At 56.3% G+C, this 17,220-nt stretch overlaps 2 protein-coding genes across 2 annotated transcripts; both read left to right on the forward strand.

Annotated features, from left to right (window-relative positions):
- Positions 1 to 5,131: 5,131 nt before the first annotated feature.
- Positions 5,132 to 9,820, forward strand: LOC142088944 (protocadherin beta-15-like). Its single transcript, XM_075164819.1, has 3 exons — positions 5,132 to 5,238; positions 7,189 to 9,465; positions 9,694 to 9,820. Exons 1-3 carry the CDS (start codon positions 5,132 to 5,134, stop codon positions 9,818 to 9,820), a joined length of 2,511 nt encoding a protein of 836 aa, XP_075020920.1.
- A 3,847-nt stretch (positions 9,821 to 13,667) lies between these two features.
- LOC142088945 (protocadherin beta-15-like) lies at positions 13,668 to 16,106 on the forward strand. Its single transcript, XM_075164821.1, has one exon. The coding sequence runs from the start codon at positions 13,668 to 13,670 to the stop codon at positions 16,104 to 16,106; it is 2,439 nt and encodes an 812-aa protein (XP_075020922.1).
- The last annotated feature ends 1,114 nt before the right edge of the window (positions 16,107 to 17,220 follow it).

Here is a 17,220-nt window from a genome sequence, read left to right on the forward strand (position 1 = left end):
GCGTGTGGGCTCTGTGTGTTTGCCTTCTGGTCACTATGTCTGTCTGGAGAGCTGTTGCGTGTCTGCATATGCTGCACTAGGGCTGTCCAGTGGAGCAGGGAGTTGCTCCCCTCCAGCAGATGCACGCAATTGCAGCTGAGCAGGCAAGAAGGGTGTTTTGACCCTTTGAGTACAGCAGTCTCATCTGCTCTAAGGGAGAGCAGCAAAACGCACAACAAGATTTTTCTTTTGGCCCATGAGACGGGGGTGGGTGGGCTGTCTCCTTGGGATTGCCTTGAAAATACAGCAGCACAAACAGTGTTGGTATAGACTGTAACTGTACAGAGTTGTGAAAAGCCTGACCTTGCTTCCAGAGATCATACAATTTCTTTTTCCTCTTGAGCTCCACGAGGATTTCCCTTTTCGGCCAAGCTGGTCTTCTGCCCCGCTTGCTTGACTTTTGACACAGTGCAATTGCCTGCTTCTAGACTATAACTGTACAGAGTTGTGAAAACACGTTCATTTCTTCGGGTGCATTGTAAGGGAACTCCATGAGTCGCTTCAAAGGACTTTGTCTGAAGGTGGAATCGAGATGATCTTGGAAAAGGGCCATTGAGTTTGGTCTTGTATTTGTTGTTCCCGAATTCAGGGGCTCCTTGGTGGGAGTGGAAAGCTGTCCCGATACTATTTCCTGGGTTTGCGTTAGAGCCTTTGCATTCCCCTTTTTGCCCTTTCTCCTTCTGCTCTGCAAACTGTGTTTGAGCATTGTCTTACCGATTCCTCTCAAGAAGGACTGTCACCCCGTGTATAATAACAGATTGTTGAATGAAGGCAGTGTGGCAGGGAATATTCGGAAACCCTGATGCTGTGTTGTGCTGCAGTTATAAACTGTACCGTTGTAAACCGGGATACCCTTGTGTGTAAAAGTGAAATAAAGAGAAGACCTGAATGCCTTGTGTGGAGACAATAGTCTTTGTAGAGATGTTCTTGCTGTGAACGCTCTGTCAAAGGGTTTCAAAAGGCCGGGAGTTTCTTTCTTGTTTTGTCCCTTGCCTGAGGTAAGGTTGAGTGGGTTCATTTCTTCCATTTGGAGTTATTTGAGAACTGAGGTTCTGGCTGCAAGAGGGCCCAGTTAGATCCAGGTCAGGGGAAAGTGGCCCCGACCCCAAGAGGGGCCCTGGGTGTGCAAAGGCCTCTGCCCAGCAGTGAGGTGGGGGGAGTGACCTATCCCAGTCTTGCAAGAGCTCCAACTGTGGATGGCAGCTGTGAGGTGTTCGAGCACAAAGTATTTTGATTCTAAAGTTTTTGGGGGATGACAGTATAGATGTTGCTTTGGGGAATTGTTGAGGGCAGCGCCAGGAGGTGGGCGATTCGTGGGGGAAAACTGCTACCAGGATGGGGATTCACTCTCGGGAAATGCAGAGGACTACAGCTGTCCCTTCCGCAAAGGCCCCAATGAAATGTAAGTCCTGAGGACAGGCTGGTGTAGTGACGCTGACCAGAAGACCGTTGTACATCGAGGAGTGAATGATCCACTACCTAGTTAACGTGAGTTGAATCATAGAATCACTTAGTCTGGACAGGACCCTTGCAACCATTGAGTCCAACTGGCAACCTAAGACTACCAAGTCCACCACTAAACCATGTCCCTAAGCGCCACGTCCAGTGACTCAGCCACTTCCCTGGGCAGCCTGTGCCAATGCTTGACAATCCTTTTGGTGAAGAAATGTTTCCTAATATCCAATCTAAACCTGCCCTGGTGCAACTTGAGGCCGTTTCCTCTCGTCCCATCACTTGTTACTTGGGAAAAGAGACCGACACCCGCCTCCTTACAGCCTCCTTCCAGGCACAGGCCGGTGCTGTGCTGTGCTGTGCTGCACAAATCCTGTGGCAGCAGGATGAACTCAGCTCATTGTAACCCAAGAACCTGCAGGCAGCTCCCACTTGGTACTGGTGGGAAAGACCCCTGCAAGCAAGTAGTCCACATGCAAACTTCTTCTGCTGTGACAGTAGAAGAATAGAATTGGTGAATAGAATTGGTGTCTTACAGGAGAGTCCCATAAATGGCTTGAATGACTGAAACAGGGCATTGTCTTTTCCATGACCGGGGTCTGCATGGCATGCTGTGTGTGGCTGGAGTCCTGTGTGAAGCTGCTCTGCTCAGGGTTCTCCACATCTAAAGGGACGTAGGATTATCTGTGCTAATCTCTTCCAATAGTGTGAGTTATAACAAACAGAGTTGTAAGCGACATCTTAGAGCGTCGGCGTGTCTCTCTAACTGAGATCACAAAGAACCAGGACCTCCTGGTGTAAAAGTGCTGCTTCTCGGGTCATTCCAGCTGGAGGGTCTGGGTGTCTGATGCAGTTCGTAACTAGATGGTTTATTAGGGTTTGTACCCTCTGAGAGGGGGAGGCTGCTTCCTGCACTGGAGGGCCTGAACACACTGCAGAGCTTTCCCGAGGGGCTCGTCGGAGGATCCCTTTAGGAAGGATAACTTCTTAGGCCAGGTAACAGACAGCCCTACCAGAGGGGATGCATTTCTGGACCTGTTGGTCACCAACGCAAGTGAGCTGATCAGAGACAAGAGTCAAGAGTGGAGGCAGCTGGGCTGCAGTGATCATGCACTGGTTGAGTTTGCTGTCCTGAGGGATATGGGACAGGCGAAGAGTAAAGCCAGGTCCCTGAAAGCAAACTTGCAGCTGTTCAAGGAGTTAGTCAATGTGACCCCCTGGGAAACTGCCTTCAGGGACAAAGGAGCAGAACAGAGCTGGCAGATCTTTAAGGACGCTTTCCACAGAGCACAAGAGCTCTCAATCCCCATAATATGAAACGAGGAAAGGACGGCAAGAGACCAGTATGACTGAGTGAAGTCTTGCTGGTCAACCTAAGGGGCAAGAAGGAAAGGCACAGGCAGTGGAAGCAGGGAAAGGTATCCTGGGAAGAGTATAGGGACGTTGCCCAATTGTGTAGGGATGGGGTCAGGAAGGCCAAGGCACAGCTGGACCTGAACTTGGCAAGGAACGCAAAGATTAATAAGAAGGGCTTCTAGAGGTATATCAGGCAGAAAAGGAAGGTCAGAGAAAGTGTACCCTCCCTGACGAACACGACTGGCAAACTGGTAAGAAGAGATGCAGAGAAGGCTGAAGTACTCAACAACATTTTTGCCTTCATCTTCACTGGCAATCTCTCTTCCCACACCTCTTTAGTGGATGGACCTCAAGGCAGGGACTGAGGGAGCAAAGTCCCTCCCCCTGTAAGAGAAGATCATGTTCAAGACCACCTGGGGAACCTGAACATACATAAGTCTCTGAGACCTGACCAGACGCATCTGAGGGTCCTGAGGGAATTGGCTGATGCAGTTGCCAAGCCACTTTCCATGACATTTGAAAAGTCATGGCAGCCAGGTGAAGTCCCCGGTGACTGGAAAAAGGGGAACATTGCACCCATTTTTAAAAAGGGTAGAAAGGAGGACCCTGGGAACTACCAACCCGTCAGCCTCACCTCTGTGAGGTGACTTTCCACTTGTACCTATCTCCTCCTAGTCAACTGAAACAGCCACTGCAGGAAACTGTGGAAGGAGTCATAGAGGGGGGAGATGGTGTCCCAGGCTGTCCCCAGCCCGCTGATGTCACACTCCATCCCTGGGGGATATGGGAAGATTTCACTGCAGAAATCACTCAGGCAGAGCCCGTTGGTTGGTAAGCACCGAGTTAATACCGCAAGAAATGTTTCCATTTAACAGAGTGCTGGGGAAAGCATTAACTGGACCGAATGCAGACAGAGAGAGGAGGCTGTTTTTTCTCTCAGAAAATGAACCACGAATAGGATGTACCAGTGGTATTTACAGCATAACGGAAAGCCAGAAGGTTGGGAACGATTCTCCTTGCTTTCCTCACGTTTGCATCCAGCGGAGAGCTCAGGGCAGCAGTCCCGCAGGAGAGCTGGGACTTCAGGTGCTGTCCGAATGCCAGAGGCGAGAGAAGAAATCTGTCCTGGGAGGTGGCTGGGAAGGAGAGGACAGGAGCATTGCTCCCTCTTTCTGCTCAGGCATGGAAACCACAGTGACTCGGGGAAGTAACTGTGCTCTTGATCTGCAGGCAACTGCTCCTGCCAAGCCACGCTGTCCTCAGGGTGTGCTGGAGATGGACAGGCAGTGGCTCCAGGGATGGGGAAGAAGCCTTTATCGAGGGGGGAACAACACCCGGCATGGGGCCTCTGAGGTTTCACTCAGCAGATCTGAATTCCCAGCTGCAAGACCAAGAAGGGGATTTTGGAAACTGGAACTGCTCAGGCTGCAGAAGTGCCAGGAGAATCCTCTTTTAGGAACACTGTGTTCTGAAATACGGTGTCACACCAGGAGCTGAGCACGATATGTTGCTGTCGCTCTTTTCTAGCGTAAATCTGAGAGTAAAGAGGAAACCCCATTTCGGTCATTTTAAGCTACCTTCTTAGGATACAGACGTCATCGCTAAACCAAACAACGAGGAAGCCTGCAACATCACTGTGTGCTCAAGGAGATAAGTGAATTCTCTGACACATTTATGCAAATTACCTTCTTATTATGGCTATGGTTCTTTAGTCTGTCCCAAAACACAGCGTGCCTTCGTCTGACAGTACACACACTTCATCTTTTTTCCACCCATACACATCCATGTCATTGTTGTGACCCAACGGAAAACACCAGCATTAGCTATCCAATGGTGAGCTTCTTTTATTTTGCATTTCTCTACAGTCTGAAAGAACATGAGCTTCAGTCTAGGAGCAGCATCTTCTGATGTGCAAAGATACTCTGATAGCCAAGAGCTCCGTTAAGGATCGCTGTTCCCCTTACAGCCTTCTATACCTGAAGCTGAAGGACACCATTTGCCTTCTGAAATGAGGGGAGCAACAATTACCGGGTTACTGCCGTCAGGGTGGGAAATGTCTGTGGCAGCTCTTCTCAGCTTGTGTCTGTTCCCTGCTGCGTAGTGGTGCCAAGGATGAGGTTTCAGAGAAGCAAATACACCTCCCTGTCCCTGAGGTGCCGAGAGCTGAGCAGGAGCACTGGCAAGGGCACAAAGCAAATGGATTGCAGGTGTCACTGTTATTTTTGCATGGCACAAATGAGGAGAGAAGCCACATTGCCAACGCATCTGCTGCTGTACTTGGCCTATGGTTGGTTTTACATCAAGTTTCTGTGTTGGTGATAATGACAGAAACTGGAGAGATGGACACATCCCTGGAAGGGAAGGAAGGAAGAAGGCGCTCCTACGGATACAGTCACGAAGTTTTTATTTAAAAAAAAATGAAGACATTAGCGAATTTCTAGGTGGGTATTGTTTGACAGTGTCAGCCCATTTAGCAAACAAAAATAAGGGGAAAACATCTAAGAAATCAAAGGAAAAGTGTCAAAACCAAGGAGGATAGGATATTTCTGTATAAAAAAATAGCGTGGTTCCTTTTGTAGTAAAAGCTGAATTAAAATTGCTTGAACCAAAAATAAATAGTGCGAGCTCTATTTTGTTTTCTCCTCCATTTTTCATTCTGAAAGAGGAAGACTGGTCTTGGAGGGAGCTGTGCGCACCTCCAGAACGTTGCGTGTGCGTTTGCCGGAGCTCGCCGCTGGGTGCGCAGGAGCAGTCGCGGTACAAGTGGATCCTCAGGGCCGGCGACGAGTGCCTGAGCCGGGCGTTTTTATCGGGTCTCCGGCACGGATCCTGGCTCGCACTACCGGACCGTGCTCAGGACCCCTCGCTCTCCGCTCTCACCTCCGTTTCCCCACAGTTCTTCCTCCCAGGTCCACTCTTGACCTCTCCCTTTTACAGAGTTTGAGCCTGCCTCGAATCCTCCCATAATAAGCTTTGCATATTGCTAGAATCCCCCGCAAACATCTCGTAATCAGTTCGCTCTTTCCTATGAGACCCTTTCTGAGAATCCATGATAATCTTTTTTTTTCCCCCTTTTCGTTTACAAAGTTTCTGGTTGAACCTCTTGGAGTTTACACTTGAATGGTTCCTTTAATGGCCCATCGTGAGTGTCGTTAGATCCCTGGTCTCTGCTATTGTCCCCGTTAGCTCCTGCTCGTTAGCGTTTGTGTATCTGGGGCTTTAATTTAGGAGCTGTGCTGTTTGTTTCCTTGCCTTTTGTATTCAGTAGCTGTTGGCCGTAGATCCTTACCCCGGTACAGGAGTTGAGGTTTGACCTCTGAGCACAGGGACCTTTGCAGTATTTCTGAGCCCGTGTGATGACGGTAGAGGAGAAAGGCCTGTCTCCCTCCCAAACAGGAAAACAGGTTGCAGCATTTCGATGTTTGTGCACGGCTGAGGGCATTTTGCGGTACAGTGATACACCTTATCATGGGTGCAAGGGTCAGCAGGCGGCAGGGGAGGATGCTCCTGCCAATTAAGGAGAAAAACGCTTTTCACACAGAAAAGCGTTGAAGTTGTGTGTCCTTTGGGCGAGCTGTGATACACAATGTGAAGAAAACAGGATTAGGATGATGTGCCCTAGAACAGCATTTTCATTCTAGTGTGATGGTGAGCTCGGGTGACGGTGAAGCATTCGCTTTCGGGACCTTTCCCTGGCACCAGCTCTCATATTCAGTAGCCGTGCTTCTCTCACCCGCCCCGCTTGCTGACTGTGCTGTGCTGATGAACAAGTGGAGAAGAGAAGGAAAATCCCGCAATGCGTCCTGTGGAAGTGGCAGATCCTGCAATGCCGACAGAACACAGAGGAAAACCAAGAGCTGTGTTCGAAGAGCTCGCGGTGGCGAGCTGGGAAGCGATACCCGGAGCAGCGCTCTGTGTGCGGGAGGCAGCCGGCTTCCAAGCGAGGAGAGCGTTTACGCTGCGCCTTTTGCCTTCGGTTTGGCCCGCAGAGTGCGGATTCCGAAGCAGCAAACTCCGAAGCAGCAGCTCTGTCCCGAACGAGAAGGCAGAGGAAATATTCCCCGTCGCGACGCTGGGTGGGGGTGTTGGCCACGGACCGGCAGGTTCCTCCGCCCGCGCCGGGTTTGCGGGCTCGGCGAGACAAAAGAAGCCGTGTGAGCTGCTGGGGAAGGGCGGCGGGGCACGGAGTCGGGGTGCGCGGGGGCTTTCAGACCCCCTTACCCCGGGCTTCCTGACAAACACCGCTCTGCCTCGGACGCTGCTTAAAATGCTGGGACCCAGGGAGGACGGCGGCTGGCTTTTCTGGAGAGAAATGGCGTGTGGGAGACGGAGCGGAGGCAGCAAGAGGCAAGTGATCTTGTTTATTCTGTGCGTTTGCGTGTGCCAGAGCGGGGCCGAAACCCTCCGCTATTCTCTGGCGGAGGAGATGGAGAGGGACGCCTTTGTCGCCAATATTGCAAAGGACCTGGGGGTTCCTCCGAGCCAGCTCGCGGCTCGCAAGGCCCGCCTTGTGTCCGAGGGGAACGAGCAGCTTTTCCGCCTCAGTCAAAACACCGGAGTCCTGACGGCAAAGGAGTCGCTGGACCGGGAGGAGATCTGTCCGCAGAGCGAGACCTGCACACTCCTCTTCCAGATATTCTTTGAAAATCCGTTGCAGCTGATCCGAGGGGAGGTGGAGGTTCGTGACGTGAACGACAACTCCCCCGTGTTCCCGGAGAAGGAGGTGGTTTTAGAGATTCTGGAAACGGCGTCTCCCGGGTCCCGTTTCCATCTCGAAAGCGCCCAGGACAAGGACGTGGGCAGCAACGGCTTGCAGAACTACAGCCTCGGGTCCAATGCGCATTTCTCCCTCGCTCTCGGAACAGGGAAAGGTGGAGTAAAATACGTGGAGCTCGTCCTAGAGCGGCAGCTGGACCGCGAAGAGCAGCGAGAGCTGAATTTACTCCTCACCGCCACCGACGGGGGCTCGCCACCCAGGTCGGGCACAGCTCAGGTCCGGATCGTGGTGCTGGATGCCAATGACAACATCCCGGTCTTCGGTCGGGAACTCTACGAGGTGCGCCTGGCCGAGAACAGCCCCCCGGAGCAGCTGGTGGTCAGAGTCGCGGCCGCGGATCCCGACGAAGGGTCCAACGGGAAGGTGCGGTACGCCTTCATCCAGACATCGGAGCGGTCCCGGCAGCTCTTCGAGCTGAACCCTGCCAGTGGGGAGATACGGGTGGCGGGCAACCTGGACTTCGAGGAAGCGAAAAACCACGAGATGGTGGTGAGGGCCACCGACGGCGGGGGGCTGTCTGCGCATTGCAAAGTGCAGGTGGAGGTCCTGGACGTGAATGACAACGCCCCGGAGATCGCGCTCACCTCCCTCACCGCCTTCATTCCCGAGGACGCCCCGCCCCGCACCCTGGTGGCCCTGTTCAGTGTGCGGGACCGGGACTCCGGGGACAACGGCAGGACGGAGTGCGCGATCGACGGGGACTTGCCCTTCAGTCTCACCCCGACTGTCGATAATTACTACGAACTGCGAACAAAGGCGGCGCTGGACAGGGAGAGGACGGCGGAGTATAACATCACCGTCACGGCCACGGACTGGGGCACGACGCGGCTGAGCTCTCGGGAAAGCCTCTTCGTGCAGATATCGGACGTGAACGACAATCCGCCAGAGTTCAGCCAGGAGATGTACACCCTGTCGGTCCCGGAGAACAACAGCCCCATGCTCCGGATCGGCAGCGTGAAGGCCACGGACGCCGACGCGGGAAAAAACGCCCGCGTAAACTACGCGCTGGTGCGGCAGGAGGGCAAGGAGCAGCCCGACGTGTCGGTCAACTCCGACAGCGGGGACGTTTACATCCTCCGCCCGCTGGACTACGAGGAGGTGCGCGCCTTCGAGGTGGCGGTGCGCGCTGCCGACGGCGGCTCGCCGCCGCTCAGCGCCCAGGCGGTGCTGCGCGTGGTGGTGCGGGACGAGAACGACAACGCGCCCGTGGTGCTGCACCCGCCCCCCGACAGCAGCGCGGCGGCGGGCGAGCTGGTGCCGCGCTGGGCGCGGGCGGGCTACCTGGTGGCCAAGGTGGTGGCGGTGGACGCGGACGCGGGGCAGAACGCGTGGCTGTCGTACGAGCTGGCCAAGGCGACGGAGCCGGGGCTGTTCCGCGTGGGGCTGCACAGCGGCGAGGTGCGCACGGCGCGGGCCGTGGCGGAGCGCGACGCGCCCCGGCAGAGGCTCGTCGTGCTGGTGCGCGACCGCGGGCAGCCGCCGCGCTCCGCCAGCGCCACCCTCGGCATCGCCCTGGTCGACGGCTTCTCCGACGCCCATCTGCGGGTGAGCGAGGAGGCGCCGGCCGCCGAGCCCGACGGGCCGCTGACCCTCTACCTCGTGGCCTCCCTGGCCTGCGTGTCCGCGCTGTTCCTGGCCACGGCGGTGGCCGCCGTGGTGGTGAAGGTGCGGCGGGCCTGGCGGAGCGAGGCGGAGAGCTTGCCCACGTTCCCGAAGGCTGCCACGGAGAGCAACGCGGGCTCTCTGCCCCGCAGCTACGTGTACGACGTCTGCTTCGCCGCCGGCACCGTCAACAGCGAGTTTCGGTTCCTCAGGCCGCTCCTGCCCTGCTTCCCCGCCGGGCTGCCCCCCGGCCCGGGCGAACAGCGGAGCTCGGTGTGCTCGCAAGAGGCGGCCAGCCTCGGGGACGAAGGCGACTGGGCTGCACAGGTGAGAGACCTGGCCGGGCCGAGGCGATGGGGGGAGGCGGAGGGAGCAGCGCGGGGCGGGGGGGTGCGCTCAGCCCGGGCAGTGAGGACTGTCGGTGTTGCGGAGCTGGCGGTGGAGGAGCCGCTGGGGCGGGAGCAGAGGGCAGAGAGGGTCTCAGAGCCGCTGGCGGGGCCTCCCACGAGGATCCGGCACGGCTCAGCTGCTCCCCAAGGGCTCACTGACCGCGCCTCGCTGCATCCAGCTCTAGGCCCTGAGTATTCGCGTTAGATCAAGTCTTTGGTGTCACCACAAAGGCGGGCAGCTAGACCATGCGAAGATGAGAAGTAGGGGTGTGGATGTGTGAGGCACACAGGGGGTCCTGCCCACGCATGGAGAGCCCGTAGGGACCCAGAGCAGGAACGACACGGCTCCCAGGGACACGTCCCCCCGGAGGCGGCAGCACCGGGAACGTAGTGGTCCTGTCCAGCGTTACCCGGCACTGCGGGGACAACGGCGCAAAGGGGTGTCACCTCACGGACGGCGTCCCCTGCACTGCTCTTAGGAGCTGGTGCTCGGCGCTGCCAAGTGCCGTTCACCAAGGTAGTGGCAGCGCTGTACTCAAGCTGTCTCTCAAGCTGCTGGAGGCCACGGAGGTGGGGACCTCTGCCACGAGATGCCCTTATATTTTTGTGGCTTGGATGAACAGTATTGGCCAGAAAAATTACGATACAACGATACAACAATACAACGCACCGTCCCAGACCCCTTCTGACCCAGCCGGGTGATCCCGGACGGTACCAGCACCTCTCTTCCCAGTGCTGCTGTGAACTGGAAGTGAGCCATGTTTGAGACGCCCTTTAAAGTTCGGCTGTTCAAAGAGCATGGGGGAGACAAGAGGTGGTCATTGAAACAGCTCCTTCTCTCCTCATGGGGTTACTAGTTTCCGGGGATCCAACTAGCATTTCACAAGAGTCTGGACGATGAACATACATGAGGCTGAAGACCCACAAGCACCATCTTTTGGTCACCCCACAACATTTTCGTATTTCATAACCACTGATGACTTGGACTCCCTTTACTGCAGGTTCTCAGAACCGCAGTCAAGTAGCCTCAGGGGAGACAAGGACCCATCTTGACACGTCAACGTTAAACCACATTTACTGTTTGTGAGCAGTAAATATTTGGGCTCTTACCATCTTAAATTACTCCCTCAGGCTCATAAAAAGTTTGCGGTGCTTTTGTGATGTCCACGGTGGAGGATGGTCTCTGGCTTTAGATTTTCGCCGTGCAGGTCAGAGCCTCACCGCCTTGTCCAACCTCCTCTTTGGCTCTGGGTGGAGAAGAGAAGAGTGGGGTCAGCCGTGCAGTGGTGGCAGACATGCCCTCTAAGCTTCTCGCTTACCTTCAACGCCCAAATGACATCCTCCACTCTCTGTTCTTTGCAGGGCAGAGCTCCCCTCTCCGAAGACACGCATCCCAGACCTGCGGAAGCAGCTTGCGCTGCAACCAGGGGGATGGAGCGAAATGTCAGTTCTGATCAAAACCCTTGGCTCACTCATCAGTAAGTGAGGAGAAAGACAAGCGTGTCTGTCCTCACAGGGAAAAGAGAACGAAGAGAAAAAACACCCACCAAAAAAGTACCAGGGAGGTACAAGGCTTCTCTGAGAGAGAGCAAAAACGCTCTCCTCTTGAGCAGTACTTTGTTGAGTAGGTATTTTGTAATTGTGATATGGATGGAGGAGGAGGACTGTGTTGCATGTTGATTACACCGAGACTTGACGTATGATTGTGAGAGTGCTACTGCTTCTAAATGTTAAGGGAAATACTGAACACTGGAAGCAGTTTTCCTACATCATCTTTTCGGTGTTTGTTTGTTTGTTTTTTTTTCTTAGGGAGAGGGCTCTGTAATCATGTCGTAATTTTCTGCGGCCTGTGCAATACCAGGCCAAAGAGATATTAAGCAAAATTAAGTGGTGCTTGCAAAGGAATTCCTTAATCACAAGCTGAAGCTGATTACATTGAGAAACGGCTGACATTGGCACGCTTCGCGTATTTGACCAGGAGTTGACAGGTTCTCCACGCTGTAAAGAGTGGGCTTTCAGCAATGTATTCTTTTTTTTTTTTTTTCCGTAACGTAACGTAGAATATAGAGCGTCAGGAAGCTTTCTGTTTTCTTCTCCTTTCATTAATCGGTGTTGATCTATAAAGTAATGTGATATTTCCTGTGGCTGACACATTTTTAAGAGTGAAATGCCTGATGACAGAAAACAATAAAACCTACTTGGAACTCCCTCGGGTGAGTGTGGTGTCTCGAAGATCACTTGTCGCAGGCGTCGCCGACACTTGTCACTGCCATAGCCACCCAAGAGCAGCATTTCGGGAATCAATCCGTGCCTTTGGAGTGGATTTTATGGAGGGGAAATCAGAGCGACCTCCGTTCTCAGAAGCCGGCGCAAGGTGGAGGGGGCTTGTCGGAGGCAAGCTGAGGTCCGAGAGATGCTGCCTCCAGCCCCTTCGCGAGGGCTCCCAGCCTGAGAGGTCGTGAATCGGGGGAACAATCCACCTCCACTGCAGACACCCGCCCGAGAATTACTAGGGGGAACTACATGGCGGTGGCTGCCAAGGTTTATGGACCAGCTCACTCCAGATGCCGGACACCTGTAACAATACACAGCTTTTTTAGCTAAACAGATCTAAAAGTAGTTCCTTCACTGTGCATAAACAGTTCAAAGCGTTGTGGGGAGGGACATTAGAAAAAAACAGCTTTAAATACATCTCGTTTTCAAATTAAAGGCAAACAGAAGCATTGCTCATTGCAGTGGTGGCCATGCTTGGAACAGGGTTGTCAGGGCAGTAAAAGCTGTATGCCCTGACCTGGGAACAAAGAGCGCGGTTTCTCCGTGTTCTGCAGTCTTTGCGCTGGGAAATCGCCGCGTCCTTCTGCAGGTCGGCCGCCCGGTGCCGCTGGTGACCGCAGAGGCGCGGAGGCTCCGCGCAGCTCCCGGACCCACCGCCCCCGGGGCTCGGCCGGGCGGGGCTGCACCATCCCGGGCTGCTCTGCTCGGGGGTCGGCAGACTGGCTCGGCAGTTCCATCCAGCTCACAGCGGGAGGAGATCGGTTCGCTGGGAGGGAATGGAGCTGAGGAAGAGCGAGGAATCGCTCCCAGGGCGAGCGGTGGCTCTGATGCTGCTCCTCTGCGTGTCGGGGATGAGAGCAGAAACCGCCTTCGGGTACTCTGTGCCCGAAGAGGCGGAGAGAGGCTCCTTTGTGGCGAATATCGCCGGACTGGCCGGCCGGCAGGCGCGTCCACGCCTGAGCCTCGCCGGGACCCGCCTCCGCTCCCCGCCCTCAGCCTGACATTGCCCGGTAGACGGAGTGCCGTGCTGCGCCGCTACCTGCGTGCCGCCCCTGCGGAGGCTCTTGCCCGGCTCCTCCGGCCGGGGAAGGCGGCTCGGTCCCTCCGGGCTGAGCCTCCGCCCCACGCTGCCGAGCGAAACGCCTCGTGCTTGTCTTGCCGCCGTGTTTCTCGAAGGGCACGGGTTTGCCGGCTCCCGGGAGCCGAGCGCGCACGCCTGCCCGCGGGCTCCGGGCCGCGGGCAGCGGGGCAAGACGCGGGGCAGCTGCCGGCGCTGCCCGTGCGCTCGGACGCCAGCGGCGGCCCCGCGGGACTCGGGGCGCTCCTTCCCTGCGCTTCCCTCCCCGGCGCGGTGTGCGCGCGTCCTGCCGCGGGGCCCCCGCGCGGGCGAGCGGCCGGCAGCCGCGCGGGTGCGCGCGGGTCCGGGTGCCGCTGCGAGCCGGCAGCGCGGGCAGCGGGCGGCGGCGGGCGCAGTCCCGCCGCGGGCCGCAGGGTGGTGCTCCCGGCCAAGGCGGCGCCGAGCGGCTGCGAGCGGGGAGGCGGCCGAGCCCGGCCCGACCCTGCCCAGCACAGCACAGTACAGCCCAGCACAGCCGAGCAGCGAGCGGTGCCCCGAGCCATCCGCTGCCGGGCCACGGCGGCCGCGCTCCGGGCCGCCAGCCGGACTCGGCGAGAGGGAGGGCGCCCGCCCGCCGCCCCGCCGCGCCGCTGCCGGGCGCCGCTTTCCGCGGAGGACTGCGCCGGCGACCCGCGAGACGGAGGCTCTCCGCCGCCCCGACATGGCGATCGCAAGGCAAGTGCTTTGTCTCTCCGCTTTGCTCTCCCTGCCGCACGCGCGCTCCGAGCCCATCCGCTACCGCGTAGCCGAGGAGGCGGAGAGCGGCTCCGTGGTAGCCAACGTGGCGGAGGACGCGGGGCTGGCCCCGGCGCAGCTCTCGGCTCGCCGCGCCCGCCTGGCCCCGGAGGACGGCCGGCAGCACTTTCGCTTAGAGCGCGGCACCGGCCGCCTCGTAGTGGCGGAGAGGCTGGACCGGGAGGAGCTGTGCGGGCAGTCCGGGACCTGCACGCTGCCCTTCGAGCTCCTGCTGGCAAACCCGCTGCAGTTCTTTCGGGTCGAGGTGGCCGTGGAGGACATCAATGACCATTCGCCCGTTTTCCCGGAGGAACGAGTCACTTTCAAGATCCCGGAAACGAGCGCCCCGGGCTCGCGTTTCCCGCTGGAGGGGGCTTGGGATCTGGACGTTGGCAGCAACAGCATCCAGGCTTACAGCATCGCTCCCGAGAACGAGTACTTTAGTGTCTCCTTTGGGAGTCGGATTAAGGGCAAGGACTATGTGGAATTGGTCTTGGAAAAGCCGCTAGACAGAGAGGAGCAGGCGGAGTTGGGTTTCAGTCTCATTGCCGTGGACGGGGGCTCTCCACCCAGGAGCGGGACCACCCAAATCCACATTGTTGTTCTAGATGTAAATGACAACGCTCCCATCTTCACACAGGAGCTGTACATTGGGCAGGTTTTAGAAAATGCCCCAGAGGGCTCTGTGGTTCTCAGCGTGGTGGCAACCGATCGGGATGTGGGTGTTAACGGGGACATCTCCTATCAGTTCAGCCAGACGGTGGGCCAGAGTCACTCAATATTTGCGATTGACCCCACGAGCGGTGAAATTAAACTCACAAAGCCTCTGGACTTTGAGGCAACAGAGAATCATGAGCTCATTGTGCGGGCCACAGATGGCGGGGGCCTCTCGGCAATCTGCAAGGTGTTGGTGGAGGTGGTGGATGTGAACGACAATGCACCGGAGCTGGTGGTCAGTTCCTTCAGCAGTCCCCTCCCCGAGAACGCATTACCTGGGACAGTGGTCGCCCTCTTTACTGTCAGGGACCGGGACGCGGGTGCCAACGGGAAGATCTCCTGTGCCCTTGAGGACCAGCTATTGTTCTCCCTGCGGCCAGCCTATAAGAATTACTACGAGCTGGTAACTGTGAGCGCACTGGACCGTGAAGAGACGGCTCGGTACATCCTCACTGTCACAGCAGCAGATGCGGGGTCACCTCCTCTCACAACCACCCAGACCTTCATAGTGGACATCTCCGATGTCAATGACAATGCACCTATCTTCAACCAGACATCATACACCATGTTCGTGCGTGAGAACAATGTCCCCACGGCACTCGTTGGAACCGTCAGTGCCTCGGATGCTGATGTGGGGCCCAATGCCAAGGTGACCTATTCCCTGGCCCCAGCCCACCCCACAGAGCCCGACCCCTGCTCCTGTATCTCTGTGAACTCTGAGAACGGGCACGTGTTTGTGCTGCAGCCTCTGGACTACGAGCAGGTGAGGCAGATCGAGGTCTTGGTGAGCGCCTCCGACGCGGGGTCTCCTCCCCTCAGTGCCAACGTCACTGTCCGCCTTGTCATGGTGGACGAGAATGACAATGCGCCGCTGGTGCTGTACCCCACCCAGGGCAGCAGCCCACCATCCAATGAGCTGGTGCCCATGTCGGCTGAGGCGGGGTACCTCGTCACCAAAGTGGTGGCCGTCGACGCCGACGCAGGGCAGAACTCGTGGCTTTCGTACCACCTGCTGAGGGCCACCGACCCCGGGCTGTTTGCGGTGGGTGCCCAAAGCGGGGAGGTGAGGCTGAGGAGGCCGGTGATGGAGAGAGATGCCGTGAAGCAGAAACTCATCATCCTGGTGCGAGACAACGGGCAGCCACCGCTGTCGGCCACTGCGGTGCTGAGCGCACTCCTGCTCAATGACTTCTCAGACATGCGACTACCGCACAGCAGCCTGGCCACGGAGGATGAGGGTGGCTCCCTAACAACCTATTTAATCATTTCATTGGTCTTCATCTCACTCCTCTTCCTCACATCCACAGCAGCCTTCGTGGCTCTCAAGGTGTGCAAGAGAAAGGAGCCGAAGGGTGGGCACGTGCTTTACGGTGCCGGCAACTTGCAGAGCAACCTGGCCAATGCGGCCGCTGTGGGGACCCTGCCCCACGCCTATTGCTACGAGATCAGCCTCACGACGGGCTCGGGCAACAGCGAGTTCAAGTTCCTGAAGCCCATCCTCCCCAGCGTGCCGCCGCAGCACTGTGGCATGGGTGGGGACACCAACGATGAACAAGATTTCCCCCGTGGCCCTATCACTGCGGACATGGCACCAGACAACCCAGGGACGTTCTCTGCGGAACAGTTCAATAGTCTTTCCTTGAACTAGCATGGAGTCAGCACAGCCAGAGGCTTCCTGCCTCGCGATAGGAAGAGATCCAGGCTACAACATGTGGCAATGGTTCCTCCAGAATAAATCTGCATTTGCAACAGGCGTCACCAATTTCCCCCAAATTCTAAGTCAGAAGAAAGGTTCTCTCCCCTTCCAAAAAAACAGCCAAACAAAAGAATCTACAGGCTCCCTCAGTCAGGCAATAATAGGTTTCAGCTCTGTTACAGGTGTTTCTGAAATGCTTTGAGAGTGGGGTTAGTTCCAGGGGCTCCAGCTAAGTTCTTGTCTCGCTGTCAGGCAAGACCCTGGACCTCTTATTCCGTGCTGTAACGCAATGGCAAGGTCAGGCAGACAAATCACAGGCTTGCTGAAATGCAGGTAGCCCTCGTCGTGGGTCAGGAAAGCAAGGAAGTTGTGAGTACTGTGCTACGATGTGGTGCAAGCGCGGGGCTCTTTCTTCTCTGGGTTCTGGATGTTTCTGTCTGCATGTGGGCTCTGTGTGTTTTGCCTTCTGGTCACTATGTCTGTCCGCATGGCCGTTGTCCGCACAGCCGCACAGCTGCCCTAGGACTCACATCCAGCAGATGCATGCAATTGCAGCTGAGCAGGCAAGAAGGGTATTTTGACCCTTTGAGTACAGCAGTCTCATCTGCTCTAAGGGAGAGCAGCAAAACGCACAACAAGAATTTTCTTTTGGCCCATGAGACGGGGGTGGGTGGGCTGTTTCCTTGGGATTGCCATGAAAATACAGCAGCACAAACAGTGTTGGTATAGACTGTAACTGTACAGAGTTGTGAAAAGCCTGACCTTGCTTCCAGAGATCATACAATTTCTTTTTCCTCTTGAGCTCCACGAGGAGTTCCCTGTTCAGCCAAGCTGGTCTTCTGCCCCACTTGCTTGACTTTTGACACACTGCAATTGCCTCCTTCTAGGCTATAACCGTACAGAGTTGTGAAAACACGTTCATTTCTTTGGTTCCATTGTAAGGAATTATCCACGAGTCACTTCAAAGGACTTTGTCTGAAGGTGGAATCGAGATGATCTTGGAAAAGGGCCATTGAGTTTGGTCTTGTATTTGTTGTTCCCGAGTTCAGGCGCTTCTTGATGGGAG

Source organism: Calonectris borealis, chromosome 15, assembly GCF_964195595.1.
Source record: "Calonectris borealis chromosome 15, bCalBor7.hap1.2, whole genome shotgun sequence".
Lineage (NCBI taxonomy): Eukaryota > Metazoa > Chordata > Aves > Procellariiformes > Procellariidae > Calonectris > Calonectris borealis.

Bases quoted from the DNA above. Each gene is read 5' to 3' on its own strand.
- LOC142088945 (XM_075164821.1), top strand. From the start codon at position 13,668: ATGGCGATCGCAAGGCAAGTGCTTTGTCTCTCCGCTTTGCTCTCCCTG.
- LOC142088944 (XM_075164819.1), top strand. From the start codon at position 5,132: ATGGTTGGTTTTACATCAAGTTTCTGTGTTGGTGATAATGACAGAAAC. The intron at 5,239-7,188 runs GTCACGAAGTTT...GAGCGGAGGCAG, and splicing joins AAGGCGCTCCTACGGATACA to CAAGAGGCAAGTGATCTTGT. The intron at 9,466-9,693 runs GCTGCCCCCCGG...GCGGGAGCAGAG, and splicing joins CTGCCCTGCTTCCCCGCCGG to GGCAGAGAGGGTCTCAGAGC.